A 21,930-nucleotide genomic window follows, 5' to 3' on the forward strand; every position below is an offset into this window, starting at 1 on the left:
GACACCTGAAGTGGTCCCAGCCCGAACTTAAATTCCATGCTTTCAATTTGAATGAAAAATCAGATTAGTGTTAACAAAGCAGAGTTATTCCTGCTCTGGAATGGAAACATTGAGACCAATTATGTAATTCAGTATGATATTTATAGATTGAAATCCATGCCAAATGTTTTAGAGTCAACATGCACCTAAACCAAACCAGTCACTATATTTAAATCAAGGTAAACTAGAAATCTAGCTATCAACAAAAGGTAGGAGCAGATGACAGAATCTATGCATTTTGACGGATTATATCATATTGTATATAGATATCCTTTTGAAGGAGATAGATTGTGGGGCTTTAGTGTAGGTCACAAACACTTCACAAAACATATATCATTTAAAATACCAGAGCTCTGCTCAAGCCAAACAGCCCAGGCTCTGGGTGCCTTTGCAAAAACTTTAAAGAATACCTATAGAGACATCACAAGTAAGTGTTAATTGGACATTCGGTGCAGTAATGGATTATTGTTTTGAAAGCAACAGATGAACAGACTCAGCAGATTGGGTCTGGTGCTGCAGTCTGTCTGTATGCAGTTTTCTGTTCAAAGAAGGTCATGAGGTTTTGCAAGCAAAGAGAGAAAGGAGAGAGAGAGACCAAACAGGCTTTCTCTGAGAGAGAGAGAGAGGGAGAGAGAGAACTGGTTTCTGCAGCATGGCAAGCTGGCAACTTGTTTAAAAACCCCATGTTGAAGACAGGTTGTCAGTTCTGAGTTCAGCCTGTTCAAACCCCTTGTAGTCCTTACAAGAGGAAATGGCTGGCTATAATGTTTCACCTGAAATAGGAGAAACAAAATGAACCCTGTGGTGACCTGCAGAAGAAGAGGTTATCATTCTGGAAAACCCTGATGGGGCAAGTTTCTTTGGCAAGACACTTAAATGGCTGATCGGAGGGAATCAGTTTGTATGTGTCCAACAAGCAACCAAATCTCTCTCTAAAACCAACAAGAACCTTCCTGAGCAGTAACCAATTACTTTTAAACATCAATGTTACATGCTGTTCACAGTTTAAGAATTGCCTGATACTGGTGAAGTTGTATGAGTGAGAAGTGAAATTGAACTGTGAATCAAATAACTTTTCTGAACTTATACACATTACATACACATGCGTTTAGATTAGAAGGGGATTAAGTTAGGTTAAGTTAATAGTAATAATTTAAAGTTTGATCCTGTTTCTATGTTTAAATAAAATTAAAAACTACTTTTAAATAACCATTTGTCCTGGTGAATTTATATTGCTGCTGGGTTTTGGGATCCTCTGGACCCGTAACAGTATTCTGAGCTTGGCTGAAGCTACCAAAAGTGGGCAACTTACAAAATCCTCTTCAGAGTTTCTCTGTGTAGAATTTGGAAAGGAGTTGCTCCCATCTGCCCCAGAGATTGATAGAGTACATCACTCATAAATGTGCACGCTGGCCCAGGGGCAGATACTGCGTACGGTCATTATACAGCTGCCTCAATATCAAACTAAGGGTCTTCTGATTCATTAAGCTCATTGAAGAGGGAAACATGAATACCTTGGCCAGCAAATCAGGATTGTAGAAGATTGCTATCCCATTTAAAAGGAGCATGCTGAATACAGAGATGTAATATCAGAGTTGTATAAGTGTGGCTCCAAGCCCTCCCTGTTATATCCTGCACACCTTCGCATTACACTTTCCAGTCATCAAAAGGAGTGGCTGCCTTCAGTTGAAGAGGCTTAGAAATACATAGATGGTCTCCCCACTACTTCGCGCCCAGTGTGAATCTCTACTTGATCACTGAAACTGATTAACTATTATTACTTTTAAGGTGTCTAACACTTATATAACATTTGTTGGGAAAGTACTTTGCTTTGGCCACATTTTATGCAAATCTAAAGAGGTCATATGCATTAAATGGTAGGCTATTGAGATGTGCAGAGCAACAAAGGGATTTAGGAGTGATGGTAAATAGTTCCCTCAAGGCTGATACTCAGGTAGATGGTGTGGTGAAGAAGGCATTTGGAATGTTGGCCTTCATAAATCGGAGTACTGAATTCAAGAGTAGGGAGGTTATGATGAAATTGTACAAGGCATTGGTGAGGCCAAATTTGGAGTACTGTGTACAGTTTTGGTTACCAAATTATAGGAAAGATATAAACAAAATAGAGAGAGCGCAGAGAAGGTTCACGAGAATGTTGACAGGATTTCAAGGTTAGAGTTCCAGGGAAAGGTTGTGCAGACTGGGGCTTTTTTCTCTGGAGCGTAGAAGATTGAGAGAGGACTTGATAGAGGTGTTTAAGATTTTAAAAGGGACAGACAGGGTAAACATGGATAGGCTTTTTCAATTAAGAGTGGGGGAGATTCAAACTAGAGGGCATGGTTTAAGATGAAGGGGGGAAATTATAAGGGGAACATGAGGGGAAATTTCTTTACGCAAAGGGTGGTGGGGATGTGGAATGAGCTTCCGGCAGACGTGGTCGAGGCGGGATCATTGGTTACATTTAAAGAAAGACTAGATCGTTACATGGATAGGAGAGGACTGGAGGGGTATGGACTGGGTGCTGGTCAGTGGGACTAGGATTTGTTATGGCATGGACTAGTAGGGCTGAACTGGCCTGTTCTGTGCTGTAAGTGGTTATATGGTTATATGGTTAAAAAATCCATTTTGGTTGTAGTTATGCAAGTTTTTTGTATTAAAGCATTGAGCTATTACATTTCTAAGTGAAGAATATTGAGAATTATACATTTATTTTCTCATGAAAAATTATCAATACTATTATATTTCTTAGAACTGTATAACAAATACTAATTTTTTTCATAATATGGTTGAAGTTTTAGCAAAATTATGTAGTGTTTAGAAGTATTAACTATATTTATATTAACAAGAATGGAGCTTGAGATAAGAACTCCAACAGGAAGATTTGTTTGGTTTAAGAATGATTGTTTTTTTTGAGCCTGCTGTTGGTATCTTCAGTAATTGACTGCCTTTTGGCATTAAGGGAAGGAGTTTATTTTCTTGGTTGTTATGGCTTTATTAGTGTTAATGTTTAGCTGTAAGACTAAGACTTGGATATTAATTGTGATAATTCACTTACAGTTTTAATTTTAATATATGGATAATTCTATTAATTTCTTTAGTTGAAATGTAAAGCCTTAAACCATCCAATTAAAGGGAATAAAGTATTTTCACATAATAATCAACTTAAAGCCACAGTTGTATTTTTACACGAAACACATATTTGTAGTCGTAATCATTCTCATCTTATGTCAAGGTGGAGGGGGGCAGCATTCTTCATTTCAGGCTAAAGCCTGAGGGATGTTGATTCTTAGTAATTAAAATATTCCTTTTGTCCATCATAGTGTTGTATCTGGTACAAATGGTCGCTAAATTATTTTTTCAGGGAAATTATATAATAAAATGGTAGTTTTCGCTAATGTTTAGGCTCTGAATGTAGATGATGTGGGTTTTTTAACTGCTTTTTTTCTTTTTTTCTACCGGATTTGAGTTTATACTCTCTGGTGCTGGGTGGGGATTTTAATTGTCAGTTAGATCCTCCTTTGGACCATTTGTCCCCTGATCCTGTAACAATGAGTAAATCTGCCTCATTAATTTATTCTTTCTTATCATATTATGGTACCTCTCATGTTTGACATTTTCTTCATCCAAGTAGGAGAGAGTATTCTTTCTTTTCAGGCATTCATCACACTTTTTCTTGAATTGACTACAGGTAGCCCCCGACTTATGACAAAATTGGGACCAAAGGATCGATCTTATCTCAGAATGTACATAAGTCAGAATTTTGCCCACACGCATGAAGTACCAAAGTCTTAAAGCAAACTTTTTAATCAAATCTTTTTTTTCATCATAGATTCTTGAAGTATTTGACAAACTATAACAAGGATACAGGGCATGAAAGAGCTAAAATGTGCAAACTTACCTTGTTAGTCAGCATTCCAGGGGTCATAGACTGGGTACAATTATCTTGATTTTTGTGTGCATGCGTGAGTCTTTGGTTGGCACATGCATGGTGGGTTTGTGTATTGGAGTTTGGTTGGCGTATGTGCGGTGGGTTCTCGTATTGGAGTTCAGTTGGTGCATGCACGAGAGTTAAAAGCACAAATTCAATATCATCTGATTTGTTTAAGCAAGGTAATCTTCCAGCGACTTTTAACGAAGCATGTATATCTCTCATAGTAAAGAAAGATAAAGATCCAGCTGAGTGCTCCTCCTATGGGCCAATTTCTTTATCAAATGTTGATGTTAAAATCTTGGCAAAAGTATTGGTCCATAGATTCGAGAATATTCTACTATCAATCATATCAATTTTTATTATTGGGCAGTCAATATACATAATCTTATGTTCTGGTTACATTTTCATAATCAAATGGACCATCCAGTTTGGGTAGCAATGGAGCTGAATTCTGCTAAAAACTTTTCTATCTCAGCTCTTTTCGGATCTTCGCTTCCTTTTTCCTTGTCAGGCAGATTCTGAGAGTTTGAGTGCAATTCAGAAAACATTTTGGATTTTATAATTTTTCTCTTTGAAGTACTATTCTGTCCAATCATTTTTTTCAACCTTCTTTATATGTGTAACAAGCCCAGAGGACCCCAAAACCCAGCAACAATAGAAATTCACCAAGACAAATGGTTACTTAAATAAAAGTTGCATTTAATTTTCTTTAAACATAGAAACAGGATCAAACTTTAACTTATTACTATTAACTTAACCTAACTTAACCCCCTTCTAATTCTAAGCACACATGTACATAATGTGTATATGTTCAGGAAGGTTCTTTGATTCATATTCCAATCTCACTTCTCACTCCTCCAAGTTCACCGGTATCAGGAAATTCTTATACTGTGCAACAGCCTGAACTCAGAACTCACAACCCGTCTTCAAAATGGGGTTTTCCACAAGTTTCCACAGCCACTGCAGAAGTCAGTTCTCTCTCTCTCTCTCTCTCTCTCTCTCTCTCTCTCTCTCTCTCTCTCTCTCTCTCTCTCTCTCTCTCTCTCTCTCTCTCCCTCTCTTATAGAAAGCCTGTTTGGTCTTTTCTCTCTTTCTGTTTGCAAAACCAGAACTCCTTGCAGGACTCCAAACCACATCTTTGAAAGATATTTATCAGCATGAGCCTTTTTAAGTTCTTTCCCAAAGCAGTTTTTATTGTCTTTACAAAGGCGCTCAGAGCCTGGACTATCTGGCTTGAGCAAAGCTCTTGATTTTTAAATGAGATCTGTTTTGTGAAACGTTACTCTGTTTGTGAAGTGACCTACACACTAAACCCCACCCCCCCCCCCCCCCACAATCTATCACTTTTAATGACATATTTGTATATAATATACCCCATCACACATGATTTTGCTTTTCATGATTGGTACAGATTGGGTATTGAACGTTTCAAAGATATTTTTATTGACAATAGTTTTGCATCATTTGAACAGCTTTCTGAAAAGTTCAACTTACCAAATACTCATTTTTTCAGATATTTGAAAATCAGACACTTTCATCAATCTCAAATTCCTAATTTCCCGACGCGAACATTATTGATGTGATTTTTAGTTTACAACTTTCTCGCAAAGGTTTAAGACATGCTCCCTTCGTTAAAATTAAAAATGCCTGGGAACAGGATTTAAATCTTTCAATATCAGACGAGGTTTGGGGATCAATGTAATGCCACATCTTTATGTGCACGTCATTGTTTGTTACAACTTAAAGTTGAACATAGGACTCGTAAGTTTAAAGTTTAATGATCTCATATTTATTCAGATGTAGACCCTGCTGTGATAAATGTAAGAGGGGAGAGGCTTCTTTAATCCACATGTTTCAGATGTGTCCTAGTCTTGAAGGATATTGGAGAGATGTGTTTCAAACTTTATCCTTAATCCTTTATTTAAATTTAGAGCCTAATCCTTTGCTTGTTCTTTTCAGCACAATTGAAGAGGATGAGGTTGTTTTAACTCCAATCAAATGTTGAGTTCTGACTTTTGCCTCTCTCTTAGCCAGGCATGCAATAATGTTTTTTTTTCTGAATATTTTATTTTAATTTTGTGATTAAACAAGTATCAAGAATTAGCCATTACAGGTAAATAGAATAAAGCAAAAAAAAAATCATTGATACAGGTTGTCCATGTTTCCAACTAACCCCATCCCTCCTCCCTCCTCCCCCCTCCCACCGCCAAATTAGTCCCCAAAATAGAAGAAGGAAGATAGAAAATAGAAGAGAAAGTAAATAAAGAAAAAGAATCACGGAAGAATGAGGAGGTGTCAGGATCTGGAATCCAGTCCAGAATGTCTAGCTCTTTTTCTTACCTGGATCTCAGCGTGCGATATTGTTTAGATGGAAGGGTGCTGCCCCACCTACTCACGCTAGTTAAGGGACATTATGCCCTGTTTAAAATTAGAAAAGATTCGGTGCCCAATTAATAACTCAAATATAAGGTTTAAAAAGTTGTGGGAACCATTATTGAATCTTTTCCACAACCTTTAGATATAATAGAAATCCTAAACTTTAGTCCTTTGTTATTTAACTCCAGGAATCAGTTAGATTTTTTCTTTTCTTTTTCAATGGTAAGAATTTGAGACGTGACTATTCGTGTTAAAATTATTAGATGTGTCTATGTTTTATTTATTATGGATGCACTTTACATGCCTTTAGAACAGGCCGAGCTATGTAATTTACCATTTTTATTCCATAAATGTACTATATGTGCATACTTATGTAAACAAAATCAATAAAAATATTATAAAAATGAAGAAAATAGAAATCTGCAGTTCCGCCTGATTTTCGGTACTTCTGAAGCAGGGCTCAGGCCCGAAACGTCAACTGCCTTTTGCTTTCTCTGGATAGTGTGTGACCTGCTGAGTTCTCCTGTACTTTTGTGGACTGCACTATATTTAAAACAGATTACTTTGCTTAACTCGTGGGAACTCAGCACACAGCGTGGAAGTTATTTCACGTGGGGGAAAACAACTGAGAAAAGTCTTTGTGGGTCAGATATGTGAGTGTGGGAGGGGGACACAGAACTGAAGTGGTTGGCTACTGGGAGGTCTTTGTTACTGTTGCGGACAGAGCAAAGGTGCTCAGAGAAGCCATCTCCTGATCTGTACCCAGTCTCTCCAATGAGGAGAAGGCCACAAAGGTAGCACCTGTTGAAGTGAAACAGTCCTGTGGATACAGAAGTGAAGTGTATCGTGAACTCGCAGAGAGACTGACTGCTTGAAAGGCCCTGTTTGGGGCCCCAGACCAAGGTGAGGGAAGAGGTGTAGGTGCAGCCACAGGAAAAGGTGCCGGGGATGGGGGAGGGGAGGGGAATTGGTGGGGAGAGATGAGTGCATGAGGGAGTCATAAAGGGAGCAGTCCCTACAGAAGGTAGAGAGAGGAGGAGAGGGGAAGATGTGTCTGGTGGTGAGATCCTGTTGTACATGCCATAAATTCTGGAGGATAATGTGTTTGTTGCGGGAGTTGGTGGGGAGGTAGGTGAGGATGAGGGGGCCAGGGCAGATGAGCAGGAAAGGGGTGAGGGCTGAGTTGATGGTGGTGGAGGGAAAGCCACATTTGTGTAGGAAGGTCTGGACTGGAAGACCTCATCTTCGGAGCAGATGCGGCGGAGATGGAGAAATTGAGAGAAAGGGATAAAATCCTTGCAGAGGATGTGGGGAGGTGTAGTTAAGGTAGCTGTGGGAGTTAATGGGTTTGTAATATATGTCAGTGGAAAGCTTGTCTCCCAAGATGGAGACAGAGAGAACCAGGAAGGGGAGAGTGTTGTCGGAGATGAGCCAGGTGAGTCTGAGATCGGGGTGGAAATTGGCCGTGAAGTGGATGAACCTGACAAGCTCACCGTGGGTGCATGAGGCAGCCCCGACGTAGTCACCAATATACCAGAGGAAGAGTTGGCTGGGGGGGGGGGCTTGCCGATGTAGGCTTGCAGCATGGATTGCTCCACAAAGCACACAAACAGGCAGGCAGGAGTAGCTGGGACCAATGCGGGTTACATATCTCAAGACCCTGTACTTTGCTACATTTCCCAGTGGTCCTGCCAGCATTTATCTGCAAAAGGCTTGGGTCCCCCATGCTCTCTCGGGGCCATTGATGCTGCTAGTGGGTTCTTGCTAGGGGAAGAAAGGTTAGAAAAGGAAAATCAATTTTTGTGTCTGCATTTGTGTTTTTAATTCCTAAGAGTTATTTATAAATGATTTGGGTGATTTTATTTTAAATAACCATATAACAATTACAGAATGGAAACAGGCCATCTCGGCCCTTCTAGTCCGCACTGAACCAAGTACTCTCCTGTAGTCCCACCTACCCGCACCTTGCCCATAACCCTCCATTCCCCTCTCATCCATATACCTATCCAATTTTTCCTTAAAGGACAAAATGGACCCTGCCGCCATTTCTCCCGGAAGCTCATACCACACAGCCACCACTCTCTGAGTGAAGAAGATCCCCTTCATGTTACTTCTAAACTTTTGCCCCTTAACTCTTAACTCATGACCTCTTGTTTCAATCTCTCCTACCCTCAAGGGAAAAAGCCTATCCACATCAACTCTATCTATCCCCCTCATAATCTTAAATACCTCTATCAAATCCCCCCTCAACCTTCTACACTCCAAGGAATAAAGACCTAATCTGCTCAATCTTTCTTTGTAATCTAGATTCCAAAACCCAGGTAAAATTTTCATGTCTTCTCTGCACTTTCTCTACCTTTTTGATATCCTTCCTGTAAGGTCAGTGAAATTGCGGCCGGGCACTTTCCAATTAACCTGATTCACCCGTTTACATTGTCTGCGCTCACGGACACACAGAGAGACTGACAAGAGTATGAGGTAATCCAAAAATATTTGATAGGCCTCTTAACATGAATTGTTTTACAAGGGATGAGGTGGGGGGTACCAGAGACATGAAAGTTATTCCTGGAAGGAGAGGACATGACTGAGGTACTAAAGGAGAATTTTTCATCAATCTCTGCTGAGGAAGAAGATATTGCAGGAGTCACTGAAGAGGAAAATGGAATTTGTCCTCTGAATGTGTTAAACATTGTGGTGCTCAGAAGACCAACTGGACTTGGTGAATAAATTGGCTTATTTGGAAAGGATGCAGCCTAGATAGGCAAAATGTTCAGTGGAGGAAATTGCAAGGGCCCTGGCTGGAAGTTTTTTGTATTTCTGTCGATTTGGGGACGGTTCTTGAGGGATAGACAATTGAAAATGTCACTTCTTTGTTTTACATAATGATAAAACCTGTTCTTTTGGGCTACACGTTTTAATCTGAGTGCTGGGATATTCTGGAAACAATAATGTTGGATAAAGTGGAGCCAGTTGGTCAAATGTGGAAGAATAAAGGCAAATTGTTATGGATCAACTTTGGTAGTTTTTTCATGAAATAACAATTCACGGAGAGAAGTCCAATTAATGTGATATTTCTGGACTTTACAAGAGGTGTGTGATAATGCACCATGTAACAGGATTGTCTTCAAAATTGGAGCCTTTGATGTACAGCATGGATAGAAAATGGTATGTCACTGAAAACTCTCAGTGTGGAGAGCATTCTGGGTGGTTGCATCACTGCCTGGTGTGGAGGCGCCAACTCTCAGGGCAAGAATAAACTCCAGAGGGTTGTTAACTCGGCCTGCGACATCACTGGCACCAGACTCCACTCCACTGAGGACATCCACATGAGGCGGGGTCTTAAAAAAGCAGCCTCCATCCTCAAAGACCCCCAACACCCAGGCCATGCCCTCTTCACTCTGCTACCATCGGGATAAAGGTACAGGAGTCTAACGATGAGCACTCAACAGCATAAGGACAACCTCTTCCCCACGGCCATCAGATTCCTGGATGATCGATAAACCCAATGACTCTGCCTTACTTTTTGTGCGCTATTATTTTTAGTTTTTTATAGTTATGTTGTAAGATGGTTGAATTCAAGAGTAGGGAGGTTATGATGAAATTGTACAAGGCATTGGTGAGGCCAAATTTGGAGTACTGTGTACAGTTTTGGTCACCAAATTATAGGAAAGATATAAACAAAATGGAGAGAGTGCAGAGAAGGTTCACGAGAATGTTGACAGGATTTCAAGGTTTGAGTTCCAGGGAAAGGTTGTGCAGACTGGGGCTTTTTTCTCTGGAGCGTAGAAGATTGAGGGGGGACTTGATTGAGGTGTTTAAGATTTTAAAAGGGACAGATAGAGTAAACATGGATAGGCCTTTTCAATTAAGAGTGGGGGAGATTCAAACTAGAGGGCATGGTTTAAGATTGAAGGGGGAAAATTATAAGGGGAACATGAGGGGAAATTTCTTTACGCAAAGGGTGGTAGGGATGTGGAATGAGCTTCCGGCAGACGTGGTCGAGGCGGGATCATTGGTTATATTTAAGGAAAGACTGGATAGTTACATGGAGAGGAGAGGACTGGAGGGGTATGGACCGGGTGCTGGTCAGTGGGACTAGGAGGGTGGGGATTTGTTACGGCATGGACTAGTAGGGCCGAACTGGCCTGTTCTGTGCTGTAAGTGGTTATATGGTTATAATAATGACGCTGCTGCTATAGGACTGAATTTCATGACTTGTTCATGATAATAAATTCTGAATGCTGAAATGATAGGAGAAAGAGTTGGAGTGAAATATTGTTCTTCAGATTGGACTAAATTCTGGAAAGCAACAGGGAGTTAATTTGCTGAAAAAAAAATACAATGTTTACGGTGGTCTGCTCATTTAACATCTGCTATCTGGATGGCCTGAACCAGGTTCACTGATGGAACATCATCGAGTATAATTGTATAATGGGGCCAAAGCCTGGATTTTTTTTTTAACTAAATGTTTGAATCCCACCAGAGCAGTGGTCAAAATTAAATTCAAGTAATTTCTGAAAATGGATCCATTGTGAAAGTTGCTGGCCACGGAACTATACATTTTCACAAAATCCCATCAGGTTCATTAAATGTTCCTTCCCTTCAAGGAAGTAATTCTGCTATTTTGGCTTGTCCTGTATGAGATTGACTCTTTTCAGGGATGTGTAATAAATTCTCACCCCGTGTACAATTGTATGGGAGGATCTGTTGAATGCAAAGCAGGGGCACAATTCATCAAGACTTGATGAAGAGTTTTAAACTGACATGTCAACAATTCCCTCCCCTGCCACCACCCCCTGCCCCCACTACCCACTGATGCTGCTTGACCCCAACTGTGATCCTCTAGCAGATTGTTTTTTCTATTCCAGTCCCCCCCCCCCCCCCACCCCGTATCTCCAGTCTTTTGTATCTTTGTAATTTTCTGCCTTACCTATTGTCAGCTGATCAAAGTCGATTAATAGTCACAAAGTCGCCCTGATTTGTGATTACCAGGATTAATAAAGAAAAAACAATGTTGGAAATATTTCATTTTGGTGCATGTGACCATTTGAAAATGCACTTTAATTGTTTTCATTAACCCTTTGCTGATTAACAGTTTTTGATGAGCTTTAGAATATTTGATTACTTGACTCAAGAGCTAAAGTTCTTAATGACCCTGGAAACAATTGCAGCGATTCATGGATAATATAGCAATGTAAATTGTTTTCTTGGCAGGAGCTAAATCCCTCCCTTTTCTATCCTGCTGGTCTTTTGAATGGAAATTAATGGCGTTGGGGGAGGTATGGTTAAAACTAATCTGACTGCTGTTAATTCTCTTTTAATGCCTTAACAAATTCATAAGGTCCAATTCCCCTTTCACATAATGAAGTATTGTTTTTTATTCATCAATGGTGAAAAAAATCTAGCAGATCTAGTTGCTGGGAAATATATTCCATTTTCATAATTGTGAAAAAGGGTTTTTTTCTGATGTGTGATAGAAAATCAGATGTTTATCAGATCAGGCATCGGATGTGCCCACCCAAATGACAGGTAGATCCAGACTGCGACACAGATATCTCATAAGCAAAAGTAATAAATCAAGCACAAACTTGTTTTCCTTTCAGTCTTGTCTGTGATAGGTTTTCTTTAATCCTTTTGTAGTAAATTCAATAAGTTTTAACAACGTTCTGAAAATTAAAATTCATTGGACATTAAGTATGTTACTGTGCTACTGTTGTTGAGTAGAAATTCATTTTTGTGAAGTGCAGTATTTTGTTCTGACCACATGAGAAAGATACACTACTGTGCCAGGGAATTGCACAGTAAAATTGTTTTCTACTAAACTGGGTACACCGGTTTCCTCTCACATCCCAGAGACATGCTAATACATTAATTCACTACTGCAAATTGTCCCTAGTGAAGATGGGTGGCCAGAAGGGCTTGAGAGAGAACAGAACAATTGTGAGGGGATGGAACTGATGGGAATATTCTGAGACTCACCATAGGTATGAGGTGCCCTCCCATGTCATAGGGAAATATAAAAAAATATACAGTTGCTTCTTGCCAAGAGATTTTATAATTTTTACAGAGAAAACATTTTATTGGAATATTCATAAATCAGTGAGATTAAAATTGTTTGGAAACAGCTAGGCTTTGTAGTAAGGAACATTTTATTTTGACATGGATTTAGCAGATTAAAAAAACTGCAATTTAAGGCAAAAACTGTTTTCCTAGAAACAATTTCTGACTTTAAAACCGATCTATTTATATGAATCTAAATCATTTCAAGAGCTGTTTTGTTAAATTTATAGTCTGTCGGCTTCTTACCAAATATCCATTAAATACTGACATGGGCAGGAAATCTGATAATGTTTAGTATCATTTTTTTTTTTAACATGTATCCCTACCTCTCCTCTCTGTATTGTCAATTATTACATTGTTTGCTTTCCTAATTGAACTTGTATTAACGAATGTTCAAGTGAATTTAGTTGTCTGGAATAAATAGGCGCCTGAATTTGTATTTCATCAAAAGGAGCCATGTAACTCGGGGAGTTGTTTATTTCCTCTGCCCTTAAATGCTTTTTGGGTTCAAATTCTTGCCCTGTTACTCAGATCCATTTGCTGAGAAGTTGGCCCTTTCCGCTGATTCACTAAACTGATACTCTGGAGAACTGGAATGATCTTTCGGAAAAGTAAATGATTGATTTCCTCTTCATAAATTGTATCTTCTCCTTAGAAGTAACAGAGCAGCAAAAGTATGCCTTGGAGCTTTTCGAATATAGTTTGCCTCGGCAATGAAATATAAAATGTATTAATAAGAGATGAAATGGATAAGAAACAAACCAACACAAGCTGAGCTTGAGTTCTGATTTTCCATGTGGAGTATTTTAAAATCTGCGAGATCTCATTCATTTCCAAAGCATTACATTGTTTTTCTCTTGAATAGGAGCTGGTATCTTTTGTGCGTTTTAATCAAAAGGAAGACCTGAAAGGACGTGTGTGCTTGTATATAATGCTGTTGTAAGCTTCATAGGTCATCACAAAAGTCAAACGATTTTCAAAGAAATGTATTTATTAGTTCATAAAACCAAAATTTAAAACTAATTGAATGCAAGCATTGATCCTTTCCACCATTACAATCATCTTGCAGTTTGTACATTTTCTCTGTTACTAATTGTCGAGAGATCATTGGATAAGACTGATTAAACAGGACCAATCCATACTGGTCTGATATCCAGTGTTTGTTTTGCAAGTTCATCTCCTGCCTTCTTAGCTCACAATATTGACCTAATGGAGCCAATATTGTGGCATCTTCCTCTGACCAGATCCTACATGCAACAATCTGTTCCTGGGCTTTATAACCTTGGCCTTGACTCATCAACTTCTGAACATTCCAATCCTTGCACCCTGCGGACCCTTGTTCAGACATTCTTTCACTGAATATGTGACCACAGTCTCATAAAGGTGTACCATCGGATTAAAAGCAGCTCATGGGCTCCACTCCCCAACCTGATTACATTGCAGGAATTCGATGTTACTTCGTTTCTCATCGCACTAAAACATCCGTGCAAAAAAAAGAAAAAGGGACAAAGAGACAAAAGTTATACAATAGCTAAATTTCGGAGTCGTTATTCGTCGCAATAGTGCAATTTTCTCTTGTGCCACTCCAGGAATGCAGACATTTGTATACTGTCCACAGGACGTTTCGTGCAAAGTCTTTACTGACGAGTTTGCTTAACATTCTTTCTTTTATTCCTCCATTTGGATGCGACTGCTGTATCCCTTGGCTGTAGACGTTTCTCTCCATGTTGTTGGCCCCTTCTCCCCTTCCTTTTGAGCTCGCGGAATTTAAGATCCCAGTTCTGACATTCACAAAAGACCAACTTAGTGCATTCGGCATAATTCATTTTTAGAAATAACTATTTTTTGTTGCATTATTCGAGCTTTTGTCTAAAAAAAAAAGGTGCATCCTGTTTAGAATGATGGGTTTATGTCAGTGATATGTGGAATGACCTTTAGTTTGTGTAACTCGCCATACCATCTTATTGAATTGTACATATTCTGTCTGTGTATGTTCTTTATTAAAATGAATACAAATATTTTATAAATGGAGATGATTCAGCGAGAAATCGATCTCAGCACATTTCTCCAAATTAATTTCAATGTCTCATCCGAGCACGTTCAAATCCAATTCCGTGAGACCGCAGAACAGAAAATCAAGCTGGCGTTGCAGGGCAGAACCAAACAGGAGCTGGTGGAGCCCTGACCATGTCTGCAGACTGTAAGCAGGTTTAGGAAGCTCGAATGGTCAAGGGACTTGATGCTGGCACCCCTTTCAGCTGAACTTTTAAATCGCTTGCCCCTGGGTTAAAGCTCAGCAGGCAATTAATATCCAGCGATTTTTTCCACTGAAATATTGACCCCCCCCCCCCCTCCTTCAAAAGTGCATCGCCTCTCCAGCGAGTTGGGACTGATGTGTGATTTTCACAGCCCCTCTTGGTGTTCTAACACTATAAATGTTGTGGGGGAGGGCAGCAGCGAAGGAAACGAGCTCCGAGTGTTACCTTGATTCGCTTGCCAAGTCGATCCTTCCACTTCACGACGATGGAACCCTCCACCAGCAGTAACCTGCGCAATAAAACCGCATCTGTTAGTGGTGGCCAGCTTCGTCTATGAGCGCTCGGCCGGTGAACGTGGAAGCGGCCACTGTACCTCGCCCTCTGTTCGTCCTCGTAGCCCATGATAATGTACTCCTCATTCGTCCTGATATCGGGGCAGAGACAAGCCGAGCTGGTGTGAAGCGTCACCGTTTCCTTCGGGATGTTGACCAGAGAAGATTTCAGAACATCTTTCACTTCCACGGTCGTGGCAACGTCGTGGCATTTATTCCTGACTTCCTTCACTTTAGCTCGAATAACTGCAACCAAGTTCCAGTGTTTTAAAAAAAAACCCCCACCAAAACAGAAGTAAAACCACCGAAGTCTGCAGACACCGTGATGAAGGGGCTCAAGCCCGAACCGTGTCTCTTTCTTGGCGCATAAAGTACAGTTTGACCTGCACCGTTTCTCCACCAAAACTCAAACATCATTTTAGCAACAATGAAAGTCTTCGGGGTCTTTTTTGGGTTGCGGGATCGGTGGTCGGGGAGCTGTGAAATAGTTAACCCCACTCTAGGACCAGGTGACTGTAAAACTCGACAGCCATACAATGTGGAGCGACTGTCTCAAGGCCAGAATAGGTTGAATGAGACACCACACAACCCAGGAATAAACTGCCCTCAGCAATGACCAGATCCGAATTGTGAAACAGAAAATATATACAGCCATAGATACTTATCGATCCTCTTTTAATCTTAATGGCATCGGCTTCTAAATTCACTCTGTATTTTCAAGCGCGGATTGAATCGTTTACCTATGCACATCTATTCTGGGAGTCGGAGAATGTTGCGGGGCGGTTGGAGATCACAATTTTAGCAAGGGGACGGACTCACCGTAATTGAAGTTATTCCTCATGAAAACTTTCTGTGTGAGCTTCATCGCCCGGCACCTGCAGCTATCTGAAGAGGAAGCAGGATTGCGGTTTTTAGTGACGCGCTCCGTAACCAATTCCCTTTATCCGTCAATCGCCGCCAAAAGGTGAGGGAGGGCAATTCTGATCACAGCACCCCCGGACGGCCCTGGTTCGGCGGCCGTCGCCCAGCCCCGCTCCTCTCGCCGACACCGCACTTGTGTGCCGATCGACATTGGGCACCGGGGACACGGGGCGCGTAGGTTTCCCGAATGTGTCCGCTGTGACTTTCCACCAGGACGCGTCGTGTTCCCGGGGCAGGGTTTTGTTTGGCCGGCTCATTCGCCTCGGAAGGTTTGGTGTAACAGATAAACTGAAGATTGTGAAAAGTTGATATAATTCGGCGGGATGGGGTACCTGTTCAATACATTTTTTTGGAGAGGAGACTTAAAATGATCCGTGCAAGGTTAATTTGGGCAACCATCCACCACCATAAGTATCGTGGGGTAGAGTGACTGCAGACTGTATTGTACTCGCTACAAAAGGGGATAGAACATGGTGAACGGGCACAACCATCTGCTGATTCCCTTCCCCGACCACGAAAAGTCACACACAACCCTGACTTGCGAATATATCGCCATTCCTGTATCGTCGCTGGCTCCAAAATCTGGGATTCTCGAGGCAACAGCCAACAACTACCACCTTCTCAAGAGAAATTGGGGTTGGGTATTCACGCCCCCGTGTGCCGGCAACTCCTTCCAAAAGGTCTGCGTCCCCAGATCCCTCGGACCCTCCCCACCCCCATACCCGTGAACGGTGGCCAAACACTGCCCTCAGCTCAGCCCTTCATTGAAAGACACTAAACGAGAGCGGTCAAAACACCCAGAGAGGCGTTGAGACCTCTTTTAGGCTATTGGAACAGTTTGGGGGCCCGTGTTGGGTGTGAAGGGTTGGAGAGAGTCCAGGGGAGGTTTATGAGAATGATCCTGGAGATGAGAGCGTTTGATGGCTCTGTCCCTGTCGTCGCTAGAATTCAGAGAGATGAGGGTGGGGATCTCATTGAATTGGATCGAGATGTTTTCCGTAATGGGAGAGTCGAAGGACTAGAGGGCACAGCCTCAGAATGAAAGGACGTCCCTTTAGAGCAGATCTGAGGAGAAGCGGTGAATCTGAGGAATTCTTTGCCATCAACGGCTGTGGAGGCACAAATCTAAAGCAGAGACTTTTGGTTCTTGATTAGTCAGTAGGAGAACGGGGTTGAAAGGAGAAAAACCCCCCACATCATCCATGTTTTGAATGGCAGACCAGGCTCGATGGGCTGAACTGCCTAATCCTGCTCTTGTGGTCTTATCACCCCATTCCCTTGACAGAGCCACCTTTCTTATTAGTTACATGCTGCCCTTGTTCAAACTCTAGGCTGTGTCATTAAAACCAAATCACATCTCGTTTTGTCTTCAATTAATTTCTTGGCCCGCAAAGCGATGCTGCCCTTATCTTCCCCCTCGGACACCCACAAAGGAGAGACTGTAAAGAAGTCCGAACACGGGGCGCCTCAACCTCCCTCCCCACCTGAAACAGGCCCTGACCTGCACCGATGGCAGAAAGCGGGATGGAGTGGGAAGGGAAAGGTGGAGGACATGACTGACCCAAATGAGTGACGCCTCCTGCGGTATGTTCTGGCCCTGCCGCCCGACCTCGGCACCCATCTGGCGCCTGCCGCTTCAGTTTCACTCCTTCCCAGAGGCTGCAGACAGGCGGGACGCCGTGATTTATTGGGAGGCCAAGCATCCCAGGATTGCTGGACAGGGTCTGAACAAAACAGTCAGGCCAGGAGTAAGGACGTCTATAAATGGAGCTTGGGGCAATAAATCTGCTGATCTGCGTCGCCACGAAATAAAGTGCATTTACATCAACAGGCTATTCTGCTGAGTAGGCTTGTTTAAGACTGAAGGTCGCATTGGGGCACGGGGGAGTGTCCTGACCCCCGGTTATCCGCCCTGTTCCCACGTCTCGATCTTGCTCTCTTGGTCAGGACCTTTCATTTAATTTTGCATTGGCCACAGATGATTCTGCGTTCACTGAAGACAATTCAGGACAATTCTATGCGACTTGGATCAACCACTTCGCTTCAAGCGATGTTGGCGTTTCAGTGAAACGCGCTGCAAAGTTGACTTGCTCCTTTGCAGCAATTCGTCCCCCGGGTTGTCGGCGCCCAGCGGGGTCGCCTGTGCATATTTGGTGGGGTGGGGGGCGTTCAATCCTGCGAGTATAAGGAGCCAGATTCTATCGCGTTGCGGTGAGTGACACTCAAGGAGGGATCGGTGGCAAAAGAATGGATCAGATTTCTTTCAGTTAAATGCTCACTTTTGCCAATCTCCTCATACAATTGGGTGACAGGTTCTTTAGCCGAATGCCGGGCTCTATAAACCACATGCCATTTGCTACCTGTCGGGGCGATGTAACCATCCAGTTGAACGTGCGCTGTTCGAAGACGGGACCCTGTCGCCCCACAACCTGCTGCCTCCTTGCGATACCTGGTTCCCCATAACACAGGGACGCTGGAAAATGTGGAAACAGTGTTGAGCGGAACCGGCAGCAGGTGTTAACGAGAAGAGACATCAGCGACCTGTTTCTGACACTGACTTGGTCTATTCCAACCAGTGATAACCGGACCCGCGTCGCCCCTGCCGAATCTTCCGTGGAGCTCAGAACGTCTGAGTGCTACTAAGGCACGATTACACTGGATTCGGCAGGGAAGAGCGTTGTTTTACTTAAGGTGGTGGGTGGGAGGTTGAGAATCCTGTAAAAACTTCCACTATAGCAGGGGTGTGTAAATCTCACGCACATGGGTGTGAGGAAGTAGAGGGGCCAGATGGGGGTTCCCCCCCCCCCCCAACCCAGTTAAGGCAGGTACTCTCCGCCCATGAAGAAGTATTACGAGCACTCGAATCCCAATCGCACAGAAGGTCATGTAAGTGGAAACAATCCAGACGATCAGCCGGGACTCCGAACCCAAAGATCCTGTCTCTTTGCAGCGGTTGAGTGAATTGCCGGTCATTCAAATAGTCTTTAAGAATGTTCCTAAGCAGTTCAGCGACGACTTTGTGCAAGATTGAGAAGGGGGGGGGGGTTTGTTTGCATCCTTGGACCCCCCCCCCTCCCCACACACACACCATGCAACACAGTGGAAGCGACTTAAGTAACATTTCGAAACGACTTACCGCCTCCCAGGTTTCTGCAGTTGTTATTGGAATGAGTGGATGAGTCTGGAACTGTTTCTTTAAAAATATAAAAGGGGGCTCGGTTACATAAATAGCGACGTTGAGCTTCAGTCACACCGAAAAAAAACCCGATAGTCTTGTCCAAACTCTAGGCTGCGTCATTAAAACCAAATCCCATCTCGTTTTGTCTTCAACTAATTTCTTGGCCTGTGACTTGCACAAGCAGGGGCTTTGCTCCTGTTACTATTTCCAAAGGCACTGCCCTGCCTTGGAGATCTAACGCACACGGTATAACCTTGCCTCGACTTCATGAAAGTTCACTTTTATCGCCCTTAAACCATCGTCATTCGGGATATTTTGGTTGGAAAAGTTCCCAGTTCGTGAACCTGGGGTTTATTTTATTTGTCTTACCCTTTTCACCTGTGAGCTTAACCTGTGGACCCTCGTGAGACTCACCGGGCGCGTCGGCGGTGACAATGGCTTCGGGGGAGATGCAGACTCCGCGGTCGTAGACGGGGAAGTCCTGGCAGGCGAGGTTCTCCGGCCAGCTATGGTTGTACCTTCTCATGACGGGCTCGCAGCCGTCCCTCGCCCGCTCGCACACCGACTTGCACGGCTTGATGGGCTCGTGTTGAAAGTCGATGGTGCAGATGGGCGCGTACATCGCGCACAAGAAGAACAGCAACACGGGGCTGCAGCGGATGCCCACCAAGCCCTCGTACTGTTCGATGGCCAACACGGCGTTATCCTGGGTGCTGTGGTGCAGATGGTTCGGCATCTTGGTCATGTTCCAGGGCATCGACTTGCACATCGGGATCCGGATGGGTTCGCAGCCAGCGGCTTCGACCACGCCAACCAGACCCAGACCTAGACAGCCCACCCACAAGAAGAGCCGGGACCCTCCGAGTCGAAGCATCGTTGGAAGCCGGTGTGTGTTTTACTGGCGGCGGGGCTCGATCTTCCCACGGCTAAAGTAAGGCTCGAGTGCTCAGAGGCGATGTGTCGCTTCCCTCCCCGCCTGGGACTGTCCAGACCTTTTTTGGAGTGGGGGGGAATACTGTGTCTTGCGGACCCTCCTCCTTCCCCCAGCGCAACCGGCTAATGAGTGCGCTTGCATTCCCAGCCGGGGAGGGTTGCAGGCATCTCAGCGTCCAGTCAAGAAGTTCGACCACAGGGCGCCTCAACCTCCCTCCCCTTCCCACTCACACCCCACCTGAAACAGTCCCTGACCTGCACCGATGGCAGAAAGCGGGATGGAGTGGAGAACATGATTGAATGCGCGACCCAAATGAGTAACGGACTGAAAACGACCCAGACGTGATCAGTTCAGCTCTTTTACTGCTGCCAAGTGGCAGAAACAAATCTCCCAAATCCAAACAAATCAGCGAAAAGTACTGTTATTTAAACTTTTCCTTTTGCCCGTAGCTTAAAGAAGGAAAATATCCGCTTGGCAGTCCCCTAAACCAATTTTGTGGCTTGGGATGAGTCCGTTATCAAAGATAAAATTCGACCTTTTGAATATTTGAAACTGGAAAGTCCAAACCCGGTGTCACTGCGAACTCTGGGATGCCCACCCCTACCCCACGCCTTCTCTACCTCCTGTTCCTCCACGTTGATGCAACCACAAAGACTGCTCGCCAACGGCTATATTTAGTGAGGTGCTGGGGGGAGATTTGATACCAAAGCCTCTAAACTTCTCCAGGTGGACCGTGGAGAGCTTTTGTAGCACTGCCTGGGAGGGAGGCGCCAGCTCTCAGGACAAGAATAAACTCCAGAGGGTTGTTAGCTCGGCCTGCGACATCACAGGCGCCAGACTTCACTCCTGCGAGAACATCTACATGAAACGGTGTCTTTAAAAAGCCGCCTCTATCCTTAAAGACCCCCCCCCCCCACACACCACCCAGGCCATGCCCTCTTCACTCTGCTACCATCGGGGGAAAGGTACAAGAGCCTAAAACTCAGTGGCACAAGGACAGCATCTTCCCCGCTGCCATCAGATTCCTGAATGATCAATGAACCAAATCACCCACCATGATTTTTATTTTTATAGTAATGTTGTAAGATGGATATAATATGAATGTTTGCCATAAAACACCGAATTGCATGACTTGTCCATGACAATAAATTCTAATTCTGATAACTCTCTATTTTTCTTGTATCTGTGTGCACGTCTAAGAGTCTTTTCAATGTCCCTGATGTACCAGCCTCCACCACCATCTCTGGCAATGCGTTCCAGGCACCCACTACTTATGGTGTTAAAAAAAAACACCTCTGACATCTCCCTTAAACTTACCTCCCCTCACCTTATATGGATGTCCTCTGGTATTTGCTACTGTCACCCTGGGGAAAAGGTGCTGGCTGCCCATCCTATCCATGTCTCTCATAATCTTATGGACCTTTATTAAGTCACTTCTCATACTTCACTCCAAAGAGAAAAGCCCTCACTCTGCCAACCTTGCCTCATAAGACACATTCTCCAATCCAGACAACATTCTGCTACATCTCCTCTGCACCCCCTCCATAACTTCCACATCCTTCCTGTAATGAGGTGACCAGAACTCAACACAATATTCTAAATGTGGTCTAACTAGAGTTTCATAGAGCTGCCACATTACCACTTGACTCTCGCCTTGAACTCAGTCCCCCTACTAATGAAGGCCAGCATACCATACAGCTTCTTAACTACCCTATCAACCTGTGCAGCAACCTTGAGAGATCGATGCACTTGAACCCCAAGGTCCCTCGGTTCTGCCACACTATTAAGAATCCTGCCATTAAACATAGACTCCGCCTTCACGTAACGACCTTCCAAAATGCATCACTTCACACTTATCTGGACTGAACTCCATCTGCCACTTCTCCACCCAACTCTGCACG

At 43.3% G+C, this 21,930-nt stretch overlaps 2 protein-coding genes across 7 annotated transcripts in view; one reads left to right on the plus strand and one right to left on the minus strand.

Moving 5' to 3' along the window:
• Positions 1-21,930, plus strand: part of dnajc10 (DnaJ (Hsp40) homolog, subfamily C, member 10) — a 163,265-nt gene that overhangs the window by 105,591 nt on the left and 35,744 nt on the right. The window lies entirely within an intron of this gene.
• frzb (frizzled related protein) lies at positions 13,380-20,234 on the minus strand. Of its 3 annotated transcripts, none has more exons than XM_069935902.1 (6): positions 19,465-20,234; positions 19,054-19,110; positions 15,816-15,881; positions 15,038-15,242; positions 14,890-14,953; positions 13,380-14,187 (listed from the first exon to the last, which is right to left on the minus strand). In XM_069935902.1, the coding sequence occupies exons 1-6, from the start codon at positions 19,967-19,969 to the stop codon at positions 14,044-14,046; spliced, it is 1,041 nt and encodes a 346-aa protein (XP_069792003.1). In that variant the 5' UTR covers positions 19,970-20,234; the 3' UTR covers positions 13,380-14,043. The 3 variants fall into 3 exon arrangements, with proteins under 3 accessions (XP_069792003.1, XP_069792004.1, XP_069792005.1); XM_069935903.1 differs by having other exon boundaries at positions 19,510-20,230; XM_069935904.1 differs by lacking the exon at positions 19,054-19,110 and having other exon boundaries at positions 19,510-20,232.

The sequence above is a fragment of the Narcine bancroftii genome, chromosome 4, assembly GCF_036971445.1.
Source record: "Narcine bancroftii isolate sNarBan1 chromosome 4, sNarBan1.hap1, whole genome shotgun sequence".
NCBI lineage: Eukaryota > Metazoa > Chordata > Chondrichthyes > Torpediniformes > Narcinidae > Narcine > Narcine bancroftii.

Excerpts from the sequence above, each read along its gene's own strand:
- frzb (XM_069935902.1), bottom strand. The coding sequence starts at position 19,969 with ATGCTTCGACTCGGAGGGTCCCGGCTCTTCTTGTGGGTGGGCTGTCTA. Across the intron at positions 15,243-15,815 it reads GAGGAATAACTTCAATTACG|TTATTCGAGCTAAAGTGAAG; the intron begins GTGAGTCCGTCC and ends ACTTGGTTGCAG. Across the intron at positions 14,188-14,889 it reads GACTTGGCAAGCGAATCAAG|AACTGGGATCTTAAATTCCG; the intron begins GTAACACTCGGA and ends TGTGAATGTCAG.